This window comes from Geotrypetes seraphini, chromosome 8, assembly GCF_902459505.1.
Source record: "Geotrypetes seraphini chromosome 8, aGeoSer1.1, whole genome shotgun sequence".
NCBI classification, from domain to species: Eukaryota; Metazoa; Chordata; class Amphibia; order Gymnophiona; family Dermophiidae; genus Geotrypetes; species Geotrypetes seraphini.
In genome coordinates this window covers 82,029,236-82,042,481 of record NC_047091.1, presented here as the reverse complement: position 1 = coordinate 82,042,481, position 13,246 = coordinate 82,029,236, and the positions used below count along the sequence as shown (strand labels likewise).

At 44.6% G+C, this 13,246-nt stretch overlaps 1 protein-coding gene across 1 annotated transcript; it reads right to left on the bottom strand.

Moving 5' to 3' along the window:
* Nucleotides 1-9,251: 9,251 nt before the first annotated feature.
* On the bottom strand, nt 9,252-12,339 carry CSKMT (citrate synthase lysine methyltransferase). Its single transcript, XM_033956835.1, has 2 exons — nt 11,880-12,339; nt 9,252-10,095 (listed from the first exon to the last, which is right to left on the bottom strand). Exons 1-2 carry the CDS (start codon nt 11,947-11,949, stop codon nt 9,458-9,460), a joined length of 708 nt encoding a protein of 235 aa, XP_033812726.1. The 5' UTR covers nt 11,950-12,339; the 3' UTR covers nt 9,252-9,457.
* Between the last annotated feature and the right edge of the window lie 907 nt (nt 12,340-13,246).

Here is a 13,246-nt window from a genome sequence, read left to right as displayed (position 1 = left end):
TCAACGCTCGTTTTGCGAGTTAAAGTTTGCTCGAGTGTTTTGCTCGTCTTGCAAAACACTCGCAAACTGCATTACTCGCAAACCGAGGTTTGCCTGTAAATCTATTCAAATTATAAGTGCGTGATGAAGTGTTGAGTGATGAGGAAATAACAGCGATGAAGTGTCAGGTGATGAAATGACTATATAGCGGTCACCGCAAAGGTACCATAACAGTACTCTTTATACAGCTACAACCTCACAGCTCAGTAATGAGATGCAGTGGCGTAGCAAGGGTCAGAGGAACCCCTCCTCCACCTTCATCTCTGTCCCCGCTCCTTCCTCAATCCCTCCTACTGCGTGTGCTCCCCTTACCTTCCCCATACCTCTAGTTGTTCACTGCTGCGAGTAACAACTTCAATGTGATCCTCGTGACCCTGGCGGCTCTTCTGATGTCACTTCTTATACATGCTGTAGCAACAACGTGAATAGCTATTCAATGACTGGAATCCAATGTAATAACTTCAACAATCATAAACTTCCAGCGTTGTTTATAACGAAAATTTTTTTTACCAAACCTTAAGTCAATTAGGGATGGTAAAGATCCTCAGAGGGTTAAACTACCCCTATGGTTCTTGTGAATCACTGAACCCGATCTTCATTGGATCAAATCTTCATTAATACTTTTTTCATTAATTCATTAATTCTTTTTTGATTTTTCTAATAAGGCCATGTATATATTTTTTTAGCATTTCATTTAAATAAAGTACTTAGCTTAAATAGCTTCAAGGGAGCGCCTCCACCAACATGCCCATGTTTCAGATTACTTTCGTCAGGGTTGAGGCTCCCGATTTTAAATTATCAAGCATTCAAGAAACTGCTTCTCTCCGTAGATAATCATGCTCCGTAGATAAACATGCATTTAAATGAAATGCTAAAAAAATATATACATGACTTTTAGAAGAATCAAAAAAGTACTAATGAAGATTTGATCTAATGAAGATCGGGTTCAGTGATTTGTTTCACGAGAACCATAGGGGTAATTTAACCCTATGAGGATCTTTACCATCCCTAATTGACTTAAGGTTTGGTAAAAAAATTTTCGTTATAAACAACGCTGGAAGTTTGATTGTTGAAGTTACTTCCTATACATAGCACCCAGAAGTGATGTCAGCGGGAGAGCTGATGTGGTCGTGAAGAACATGTTGAAGTTGTTGCTCACAATGGTGAACTAGAAGCACGGGGAAGGGAAGGCGCGTGTGGAGGTGTGGGAAAAGGCGGAGGGGGCAGAGAGAAAGGGTGTCGGTGCCGCCTCCAACATGGCGTACCTCATGTCTCTTGCTACCCTACTGCCAAGATGGGTGACAAGCATGATTGGGGGAGGGGCAATGGCTCTCAGCTAAGTAGAAAGACAACAGAGGGGAGATATGTATGGTAGCTAACTGCTTGCGAGGAGCTTTTCCTCCGGTGGACTTACAGGCTCTGTTTGGTACGAGTCATACTAGACACACGCTTCTCTTCTTTGCTGCGTTTCCCCCCAAAAAAAGACTAGATTAAGGGACACAGGTTTGTCAAATGGTAAAAAAATTTCCAGGCAAACTCAGGACATACGATATAGAAATTATTTTAGTTTTGGTCTGATTTGAAACAATCTCAGGACGTCTCTTCCCTTAATTGAAATGGAGTAGAATTCCAAGTGTGCGGAGCAGTGACGGAAAAGATTGAACGTCTTGTGTTTATGTATTCTAAAGAGGGTTTTGAGAATAAATGCTGAGAGTTAGATCTGAGTGATCTGGCTGGTGAATATGGAGTGAAAACTACCTATGAATTCAGGGTGGTTAGAAATACAAGTTTTAAAAGTTAAAAGTATTTTATATGTAATTCAATATGTTTTCGGGAACCAATGTGCCTTAATCAGTAACGGGGCCACGTGGTCGAATTTTCTTGCTTTTGCTATTATTTTGATTGCTGTATTCTGTATAATGTAAAATCGCCTAATTTCCTTTTGTGTAATACCTTTATATAACCCGTTGCAATAATCAAGTTTTGAACTGACGAGAATATATGAGAATGTTTATTGAGTTTGTATCTTAGATTAGAAGCTTAGCCCCCCAACCCTGCCCTGTTCCGCCTCCAGTCACAGTCCCACAAAGCCTTTTTCTTTTGATCTCTGGGCTGCGTCTGGAGGCCTACAAGCATGTGTGGATGTGTCTGACATCATCCGCACATGCTCAGAGGCCCTCCAGACGTGACTAGGAGGTTGGGGCTTTCCAAAATCCAGACAAACTACCGGGTTTTGGAAAGTCTAGAAAGAGAACATGTCCATGTTTTCCCAGCTGTCTGGTAACCCTACACATACCTCTCCCCCCACAGACTTCACCCAATCTTGCACATACCTGCCCCCAGCCTCCACACAGTCTCTCTCACAATCCCCCTCCCCTCTGCTTTCACCCAGCTACCCACTATCTACCATTGCTACTTATTCCTATCACCTCACTACACAGGCTGCCTTTGTAGAGGATACAGCATGCTTCATAGCACCTGTAATTCAGCTCTCATGTAAACTTGAGCTGTGTGGTACAAGCTGGTTTTGCAGTTTCAAGTCTGGGAAGACTCAAAGCCATAAGACTCCAGAGCTTCCTCCAACGCATTACTCAAGTGCAGAAGCAAAAAACATATCATGTGGTGCCTCAAAAAAAAAAAAAAAAGCCCCCAAACACTAAAATTGAGAGGGGAGTAGTATAATGGGTACACCTCATGTCAAAATGATTCACAGCTGTCAAAGATAAGGATTGACCAAGCAGTGGTCACTTCTGGGTTAAGCCATGCCCACTCTCTGTCCAAACCCTGCCCACACCACACCACACCACACCACACCCACTCCTGCCCTGTCCACATCACCAGAAATGCACTTTCTGATGACATCACCGGAAATGGGTGCAACTGACATACCGGAGGTGCACATTCTGATGACATAGGCAGAAATAGGGTAAATGAAGTGTCGGAAATGCACTTTTGACATTGTCAGCAGAAACAGGGTAAATGAAGCACCAGAAATGCATTTTCTGATGATGGTAGCGGAAACAGATTTAGTCGAACCCCTGGAAATGATGTGGCCAAGAAAAAAAAATGTGTCTTTATTTTAACAGCCTTTTAGTTAAGACAGGTTTTAAGAGCTAATTGTTAGAACAGTGCACAAACAGCTAAGAAAAAACAAAACAAAAAACACATAAGACATCTACAGCTGCCTTTTTTCCTGGGTTGTTTTTTGTTTTTTTTTAAAAGAGAGATCCTTCAGTAGGAAACCTTAGTTAATTTTTGTAGGAAGGGTAACACCCCGATTCTCAGGGTGACAACTGATAAGCTGGTTAATCATAAAGGTTCTTGTAGCCCCTGATAAATCCAAGGGGGGGGAGTTGTGTTTAAACCTATCTGAACATGTCACTGCCTACTGATATTGTCATGACGTATGCCTTAGCATAAAAAGTTTTCATGCTGAAAAAAACAACCCTACTATCCCTAATTAGCTCTGTTAAAAGGCAGAGTTTATAAGACATTTTTTTTTTTTTTTTTATTTAGAGCGATGTGAAGTTCAGAAGGAGCCATGGCTAAGACTTGGTTAATGTTTGTGGGGTTGTAACAGCCCTATTGTCATGGTGACAACTGATAAAGCCAGGGATCTTTAAACATGAAAAATCTATTCTAAGGCTTGGCTTTATATACCGAGTCATTATTCTAAGAAAGCTCGACACGGTTTACAATAGTTAACTTAACAGATAAAAAAACATAAGAAATAGAGGCTAAATTCAGAAAAATTAATTTTCAAAATGTTTAACAAATAAAGTGGTTTTTAAAGATTTACGAAAAAATTAAAGCGAACCAGAACTCCTTAAAAGAAGCGGAAGATCATTCCTAAGTTGAGAAAACTTAAAAATCAAAGACTGACTAAAAATCTTGGCTCCTTTAATCCCTTTTCTCGAAGGATGAGAGAGTTTAAATTGTTGGTTGCCTCTTGCAAAAGAGAATCTATATACATTTCAAGATAAAGGAATAAGAGGGGTAAAGATACCATATAGGATTTTAAAAACAACACAAGCACATTTAAATTGAACTCTAAAATAACGGGAGCCAAAAACCGTTCTGAACATGTCCTGCCCCCTGGTGTTGTCATAGTGACGTATGCCTTAGCTCTTTAACAAACAGCTGTTAGCATCTAATATAATAAAGCCCTAAGTGTGCATGCGCACTCCCACCTGCGTGCGCCCATTTTCTGTGCGCTGTAGGGACCCGCAAGTAGGAGTGCGCATGCGGAGCCTGTCAGCTGCCAAGAAGCGTCGAAGGACTGGCCAGGTAACACACCGTGACTCCCCCTCCTCCACAACCCCCCGCGGCAGAGGAAATTGGGCCAGTAGAAGAGCCGAAGCAGCGTGTTTAGTGTGCCTGGGATGCTGCTGGAGCTGCAAGGTTTGTCGGCCATGTAGCGGTGGGAAGGTCGACTGGGAGGGTCAATGGGGGTTTCTGGTGTTCCGGGTAGGGGGGAGGTTAAAAACATGCTGCTCAGGGGGATGGGAGGCAGGCAGGCAGACTGGCATGGGGGGGTCAATGAAAGGAGGATGGGAGGGAGGCAGGCAGGCTGGCATCGGAGGGGGGTGGGGGGTTTCAATGGAAGGCAGGCAGGCTGGCATGGGGGGTAGTGGTTTCCATGGAAACATGCTGCTCAGGGGGATGGGAGGCAGGCTGGCATGGGGGGGTTCAATGGAAGGAGGATGGGAGGCAGGCAGGCTGGCATCGGAGAGGGGTGGGGGGGTTTCAATAGAAGGCAGGCAGGCAGGCTGGTATCAGGAGGGTGGGGTGGTTTCCATAGAAACATGCTGCTCAGGGGGATGGGAGGCTGGCATGGGGGTGGGGGGGTTCAATGGAAGGGGGATGGGACAGACAGGCTGGCATCGGAGGTGGGGGTGGGACAAAGTCTGGAAGATAATGATGACATAAAGAGACACTGGGGGCACTAAGGACATAGAAATGGGCACTGAGGGCACTAAGGACATAGGATGCACTGAGGGCACTAAGCAGGACAGAGGCACTGGGGGCACTAAGGACACAGGAAGGAGGCACTGGGGGCACTAAGGACATAGGAAGGAGGCACTGGGGGCATTAAGGACACAGTACGCAGGCACTGGGGCACTAAGGACACAGTACAGAGGCACTGGGGGCATTAAGGACATGGGAAGAAGGCACTGGGGGCATTATGGACACAGGGAGGTAATGGGGGCACTAAGGACATAGGAAGAGGTACTAAGGACATGGGAAGGAGGCACTAAGGACACTATGGACATAGGAAGGGCCACTAAGGACATAGGAAGGAGGCACTGAGGGCACTAAAGACATAGGGAGAGACACAGACAGAAAAATGACAGACAGGCAGCGTGCAAGGAGAGAGAGAGACAAAGAAAAAAAAACCCAGACAGACATCTACTCTAGCACCCGTGTAGAGTGCTGCAGACGCTGCTGGAATCGGAAGGTTTGTCGGGACCGCGGGAAGGGAAGGGGGTAGGGGGCGGTAAGGGACTAAGGGAGCCAGCCAGACCACGGGAAGGGAAAGGGGGGGTAGGGGAAACGCTGCTGCTGCACAGGGAAATGATGTGGGAGGAGGAGGAGGGATTGCTGCTGTGGCTGCTGCACAGGGAAGTGGTAGGAGAGAAATGCTGCTGCATTGGAGGCAGGGAGACAGATAGAAAGAAAAGAAGAAAGACACAGGGGCAGGGAGAGACACAGAAGACAGACAGACAAAGGGGGCCAGGGAGAGAGACAGACAGCGGGAGGTTGAGAGAAACAAAAATAAAGACACACTGACATATATTCTAGCACCCGTTAATGTAATGGGCTAAAATACTAGTCAGAAATAGAGAATGACATGGGAAAAAAATCTGTCCCCGTCACCACCCCGTCCCCGGTTCACCGTCTCCTTCACCGCCCCGTCACCGTCACTGCCATCCCATTCACCGCCCCATCACCATCCCCGCAGCATCCATATAAGCCTCAGTACTGCGAAACACCATGAAGACAGAAGAGAGTCCTGCCACTACTACTACTACTGCACTGAGAATCTGTTTCAGTGCCTCTGCCCTGTAGTAAAAACAGAACATAAAATAAATCAATTGACTTGTCCTTCCTTGCAATGACGTGTCCCCCATGTTCACCTATAGCTCGAATCAGGTCAATTGTGCACACTAAAAATGCCCACCTGAGCACATAATCATGCAGATGCTGCATTACAATGAGGAACAGGAGGATCTGGAATGTGAGCGCAGGCAGTGATACAAAAACAGCAGACACCTGACCGATTGCAGCATTCCGCCATCTCCCTCCCTCCACCTCACCTAAGATGTAGAGTATGCCGGCTTTCTTTTTCGCCCAGTCACACGCGCGGCTGCTCATTTGTTCAATATTCTCCTTTGACGCAACTGGAAACAGGAAGTTATAGGAGAGGAGAAGATTGATCAACTCGAGCAGTCACGCGTGCGGCTGGGCGAAAAAGAAAGCCGGCATACTCGTGTTTTTCAACCTTTTTACACCCGTGGACCGGCAGAAATAAAATAATTATTTTGTGGACCGGCAAACTACTAGGACTAAAATTTAAAAACCCCGTTTCCGCCCTATCTCCGCGAGCTCGGTCATCTCAGTAACTATAGAAAAATAGACAAATATAGTGCAAAATATAGATAGCAGATATAAATTCTCAAAACTGTCTGGTGATTGATTTCATGAGTCTTTAGTTGCGTTTCCTTCTGTCTGTGTATCCTTGCTTTCATTTCTTTCTTTCTGCACTCAGGCCCAAAAATTGTCCCTTTCTATTCCCTCCCTCTTTCCTTCCTATGTCTTTAGTGCCACCAGTGCTTCCTTCCCTTGTCCTTAGTGCCCCTTCCTGTCTATAGTGCCCCCAGTGCCTCCTTCCCATGTCTTTAGTGCCCCCTGTGTCTTTCTTTCTTTCTGCCCTCAGGCCCAAGAATTGTCCCTTTCTATTCCCTCCCTTTTTCCTTCCTATGTCCTTAGTGCCCCCGGTGCCTCCTTCCCATGTCTTTAGTGCCCTCAGTGCCTCCTTCCCATGTCCTTAGTGCCCCTAATGCCTCCTTCTCATTTCTTTAGTGCCCCCCTGTCTGTCTACCTCTGTTCCCTCCCTCCCTAGCCAAAGCCAGCCTGCTGCCTCCCTGCCGCTCAAAAAAAAAAGCCTCCTTCCTTTTCCCCTGCTCTTACCACCATGCTGCAGCTGCTAAAGCCGACAGGAAATCTTTCCGACGTCAATTCTGAAGTCGGAGAGGACGTTCTGGGCCAGCCAGGCAGTGATTGGCTGGTCCAGAACGTCCTCTCCGACATCAGAATTGATGTCGGAAAGACTTCCTGTCGGCTTTAGTAGCTGCAGCATGGCGGTAAGAGCATGGGAAAAGGAAGGAGGCTTTTTTTTAATTTTTTTTTTGCGCCTGTCCGTCTTGCCGGCCCTGCTCTACATCAAAGGTGAGGTGGAGGGAGGGAGATGGCGGAACGCTGCAATCGGGCAGGTGGGGACCGCGTGATCCTTGAATGCCTCACTGCGGAGACAAGTCCATTCACCACTCCACGGGGCGATGAATGGCCTTGTCCCCGTCCCCGCAGAGACCACTATTTTTTCTTCCCTGTTTCGGTGGGTTACCCGCAGCTACTCACGGCTATCCAGCGGGTAACAACCACCGTGTCATTCTCTAGTCAGAAATAAAAGTTTGCAAGCCATCAAACAAAATGACTGTTATGCCTATGGCCAGGGGGTAACTGAAACTCAACATACTACGTAATATGTCTCCTCAAGTCTGCTTATCTGACCTCCTGTGACCTGGGTGTTGCCAAGACAACATCAAAAGGACAGTAAAACCAGATGGGAAGCTGGTTTCTGCAACAAGTATCTGCTATCCTGACCTCCTTGACCTGGGGGTTGCCCAAACAACATCAAAAGGACAGTAAAACCAGATGAGAAGCTGGTTTCTGCAACAAGTATCTGCTATCCTGACCTCCTTGACCTGGGGGTTGCCCAAACAACATCAAAAGGACAGTAAAACCAGATGGGAAGCTGGTTTCTACAACAAGTATCTGCTATCTTGACCTCCTTGACCTGGGTGTTGCCAAAACAAAGAACAAAAGACCAGGACCGGGTGTGCCTGAATCGTAATAAAGGACGCTGGTTACTGCAGGACCAGCTGTTTTTACTATGAACTCAGCAGCTTTTATAAAAGACGGGACTCTGCCCCTAACAGTAGAATCCAAGACGTCTAAAGGGACAGTCTCCCATGTCCACCCACCTATCAATTGCAGGGATTCCCAATTGTGAGGGCTGGTCGTTGCCTGGGATTACGGTGAAGCTATTTTATTCTTATATTCATATAAATATATATATATTAAAGGGTTATTGTTTATGCTTTTATATTGTCTGTGTGCTTTTCTGAGTGTTACTGATCATCCCATCTGACAGAAATAAGTGGCGGAACAATGACTTCCATGAAGATTCGTAGATTGAGTTACTTTCTTATAGACCGTGATGTAGAAAAAGAGGGTTACCCAATGACAGAAAAACTATACGAATCAAAGAAAACATGGATCCCTTTAACACACAGGTAACTGAAAAAAGGCCTACCAGGAGGCCTTGTGACTTTCTTAAAGACTGTGATGCAGAGAGAGAGGGTTACCCACCGGCTAAAAAACTGACTAATGCGACGGCATACACGAGAATTAACAGATTCTGAAATACAAGAGTTTCTAGACGCCCAAAAGCTATATGATTAAGACACAGAAAATGAAGATGCATGCTATGAACTACCAGAGGATAATGCTTCCGATATCCAACTTTATGAAGCAATGGCAGCCACCAAAGCGGCATACATGTTGGAAAAGCCAAGACCTTCCACGGTAAGAGAAAGAGACACACTTTTGTCAGGGGTCGGTGTTGATGAGGTTTATGAAGCTGGATGTGTTCAAGTGTTTTGTAGGGAAGTGGCGGATCTTCACGATCACAGGAACCTGGGGACAAGGTGTACATACTGGTGATAAATCTATCCTGTTTGTATTTTTTTTCTGCTCGTTTCAAAGAGAACCAGCGGTGATTGAACGTAAACTAAAGAACTACAGAAAATCAAGACCCAAAGATGTTTCTGATTATGGTTGGTGGACTGACAGAGGACTTTCCAAAAACACCACCAGAACTTAAATCAGTTATAAGGGTATCTGTATTATAAAGAAATGTCTGCAAGATGTAAAGGATGAAGACTGTAAAGCCTGTTTAATATGAGCTGGGGGGGGCAAAAACATCACGATTGCTTGATATGGGGGCATGAGGATATACAACAGAAACTCAGGAAGGCTTGTGACATGCTGTGCCTGGAAAGTGTGGTAAATGTAGTCACACTTGTAGGCTATAAAATGAAAATACTAATGATTTGTAATGAAAGCATTAATATAATCATTGATTTAATGTAATAATGTAACTGTAGTAACAGATGCCACACACATTCCCCAGCTCCTTCATAGTTACACTTTTTCCACTCGCCTGCTCCAAGAATGGAAGGCGAGCATCAGGGTCTTCATCAGAGAACTGAAGTAGGCTGCCCCCAGGTTTCAGCACCCTTAAGCATTCTGCCAACATCCTGCTAGCATTCCTCAACCCGACAGGGCTGTGTAGCATTGAGTCTGAAGTGCCTTTGTCCAACACTAGGTGGAAACTCTCGGTACTGAACATATGCAAGTCAGTGGCATCAGCTTCTCTGTAGTGCAATTTGGAGAGGGGATTCCTAGGTAGGGGGCCATCCAAGAACTGTTGCTGCATACACTCAATGACCACAGGTGAGAAGTCTACACAGGACACATAGACAGGGTCTGGAAAATTTATATACAAGCTTGGCCCAAGGTCTGAGATCCCACAGCCCACATCTAGAACCTGCCAGGGCTCTAGAGCTCCAGATCTGGAAGAGAAAGATTGCAGGAAGCCAGATATAAACTTGTAGCTGAAGAAGCAGTCAAAATGGTGGAAGCCATCCAATGTTTTCTCCTTGAAGAACCGATCCCAAGTACTCCTGTGGTGCAGCCGTTGACGGAGATCATCTACAATAAAGAGTTCAGGTCTGATCAAGAATTAAGACTCTTATTCCTTTCCCAATCACTTTTCAATGTCACAAGGCCCCAGAGAAACTGTCTGATGCGTCTTCCAAAATCAGGAGCCTCCAACAAAGCCCATGAGTGTGACCCTCCCAAGCATATGAGAAGGGACTTTCTAACTAGGGTTACCAGATTTCTTAATAAAAAAAGAGAATACGTGGCTCCGTCTCCTCATCTCTTCTTCCTTGAATCTGGGTCACGGCTGAAGGGCCTCTGAGCATGCATGGATGCAATTCGATGACATCACATGCTGCATGCATGTGACATCATCACATTGCACCCATGCATACTCAAAAGGCCCTACAACCGCAACCCTGAGCTCGGGGCCTTCCAAAACCCTGAAACTGCTGGGTTTTGCAAATATATCAGGACAGCTGGACGGTCCTCTAAAAAGAGGACATGTCTGGGTTTTCCCAAATATCTGATAACCCTACTTCTGATTAAGATATATTGATAGTAATAGGTAAATGCTGGAATCATCATGCCTCTACAGCAGTGCCTCTCAAACTGTGTGCCACGGCACAGTGCTATGTCCCGAAGAGATTCCAGGTGTGCCATGAGAGATTCCAGAATTTTACTTTATTTTTAAAAATCACCTTTTTAAAAATCACCTTCACAAGTTTACACTAGAATAGGTGGCATGTACATTGCGTACAGAAGAGTCTGTCAATGTTAGGAGTGTATGAGTGTGTAAGGATACAATCTCATCATTCTTTGATGTGATTGCTCCTTGAAAACTAACAGCAAGTAATTTTAGATTTATTTTTTATGCAGTAGTTATCCTAACTTGAGCAACAAAGCAATCAAGGCTTTGTTACTATTTGGATCTTTATCTTTGCAAATTTGGATTTTCAGCTGACAGAAATTAAATCGAAAAAAAGAGAATGTCTGCAGATGGTGGGTGATGAAATGTATGTTTACTTGTCAACTATCGAGCCACGTTTTGAGTTAATTTGTATTCAAAAACAAGGACATCATCGCATTGATTAGCAATCTATCCAAAATCGCAAAAGCGGTTTTTAGCACAGACCGGTACGCTGAAGGCTCTGCACTGCTTCAAAGTTCCTACGAGTGTCAGGAACAGAGCATTCAGCGCACCAGCCTGTGGTAAAAAACGCTTCCAAAGTTTTGTAAAGGGGGGGGGGGGTGTTGTTTCACTGTTACAATTATCCACACATAGCTTAAAGAACTTTAAATAAGTAATCTCCAATTTAATTTTTTGTTTGCTTTGCAGTTTTATAATTTCATTTATAGTGTGCCACAAAAAAAAAAACATTTGCTCCATTTAATGTGCCACAGCTAAAAAAAAAAAAGTTTGAGACACTACTCTTCAGGGACCTCTCCACTTTTATATAGCAACAAAAGAAAATCTTCAGTAAAGGGCTTGGGTAAACGCACATGTATTACCCACCCCCTCTTTAACAAAAGCGGTTTCTAGTGCAGGCTGGCGCGCTGCTCCCGACGCTCATAGGCACTCATCTCCACCTTATACAAAACCCTTCCCCTTCCTTTACAAAAGCACTCCCTGTTACCACCGTGGCCGGTACTAAAAACCCTAGCGCACTTTTGTTAAAAGGGGAGGGGTTTAAGTGACTTGCTCTTGGTCACAACGAGCAGTACTTGGATTGATCTCACGAACAGCTCTAGTACTAGGCCACTCCTCACCTCGGAATCACCTCTTTCTGGTAAGGAGTGGGGTGCTGCGTTACTGGCATTCTGGATTCACTCACCCGCTAAAGTGCAGTAGCCACGCAACCGCGTGGTTATGGCTCGCAATAACCACTTCGAGGGCAAAATCATGCTCTCCCGATAAGGCCACAGATGTGCACCGGGAAGGAGCAGCTGTTACGCAACAACCGCGTAGGCCTCTTCCTGAAGGATTCAAATAACTTTATTGGCATGATCATTTTACATGTGATTCCGGGCATTAAGTTCAAGCTACGAAGTAAGATTTTACGGGATGGATGTCCACAACCCCGGTTAGAAACTCCCACCTTTACAACTAAACAAGAGCGCATCGAGGGTAACTCTGAAGGCCGACGTATGCATGAGAACCGGAAGCGCCACCAGTGTCTGTGCAGCACTGTTCATATACAAAGAAAGGACAGTACTAGAACTAGAGAGGGTTAGCAGAAGTCATTAGCGAGACATCACCTAGTAAATTCTAGCCAACTCTTAATCTAGACTACAGACTAGATTACAAAATGGTATAGGTATCTGAAAAAAGTCTTGCAAATGGACTATCTAAGGCCCTAATGTGAATGCGCTACAAAAAGATACGACACCGCAAGAGCTTCGCACAGCTTTGTAAATACAGAAGTCTTCACAACCATCAACTGGAGAGAACGTTTTCGAAAAAGATCCGTCTTTAACTCTAAGGAATAAAACTAAAGTTCTTCGGCGGTTAAAGACAATACCTACAGCCATCACATCTACTAGTTTACACAACTCAAGGGCTCTCTTTTAAATGCAACCAACCCACGCTATCAAAAACAAAGTTGTAATTTCAGAGTGGGGTTTTTTTTAGCCAGAGCCCATAGATATTTTCTTTTTTTGTGTGTGTTGGGAAGAACTAAGACGAAAAATTTCAACAACAAAAAAAAAAAGCTAGGGAAGAGGAGAGGTGCTCCAAGGAGTATTTTTTTTTTTTTTTTTGTTCCTTGAAAATTGTATTAATTATAAAAAAACAAATACAAGGATATACAAAGGCATAATCATGCAATCAAAACAAATCCTAAACAGTTATTACCATTGTTTGACATATTTAAATAAACTAGATCAGACTTAATACATTGCAGGACATTCCCATCTTATCAGCTCCTAGGAGTTTTATGCTTTCCTGTTTAGGGGATGGTGGCAGCAAAGATGTTTAACCTACCCCACCTTATACGAAGGCACGTTACACTTTTTTTAGCACCAGCCCCAGCAATATTAGCTCAGACACTCAAGAATTCTATGAGTGTCGGAGCTAATACTGCCAAAGCTGGAGATTAAAAAGCCTAACACAACTTTGTAAAAGGGGGCCTAAAAGGAGATGGAAAAACTCTCAAAGTGAGCTTCGTGGTCAGTGCCTAAGAAATGTATTTGTTAAGCTACA

What these genes read in the sequence shown, in the direction of transcription:
- CSKMT (XM_033956835.1), bottom strand. Translation starts at nt 11,949, where the DNA reads ATGATTTTGCCCTCGAAGTGGTTATTGCGAGCCATAACCACGCGGTTG. An exon ending in TGGCTACTGCACTTTAGCGG is followed by an intron (nt 10,096 to 11,879) that starts GTGAGTGAATCC and finishes TCTTTATTGTAG; the next exon opens with ATGATCTCCGTCAACGGCTG.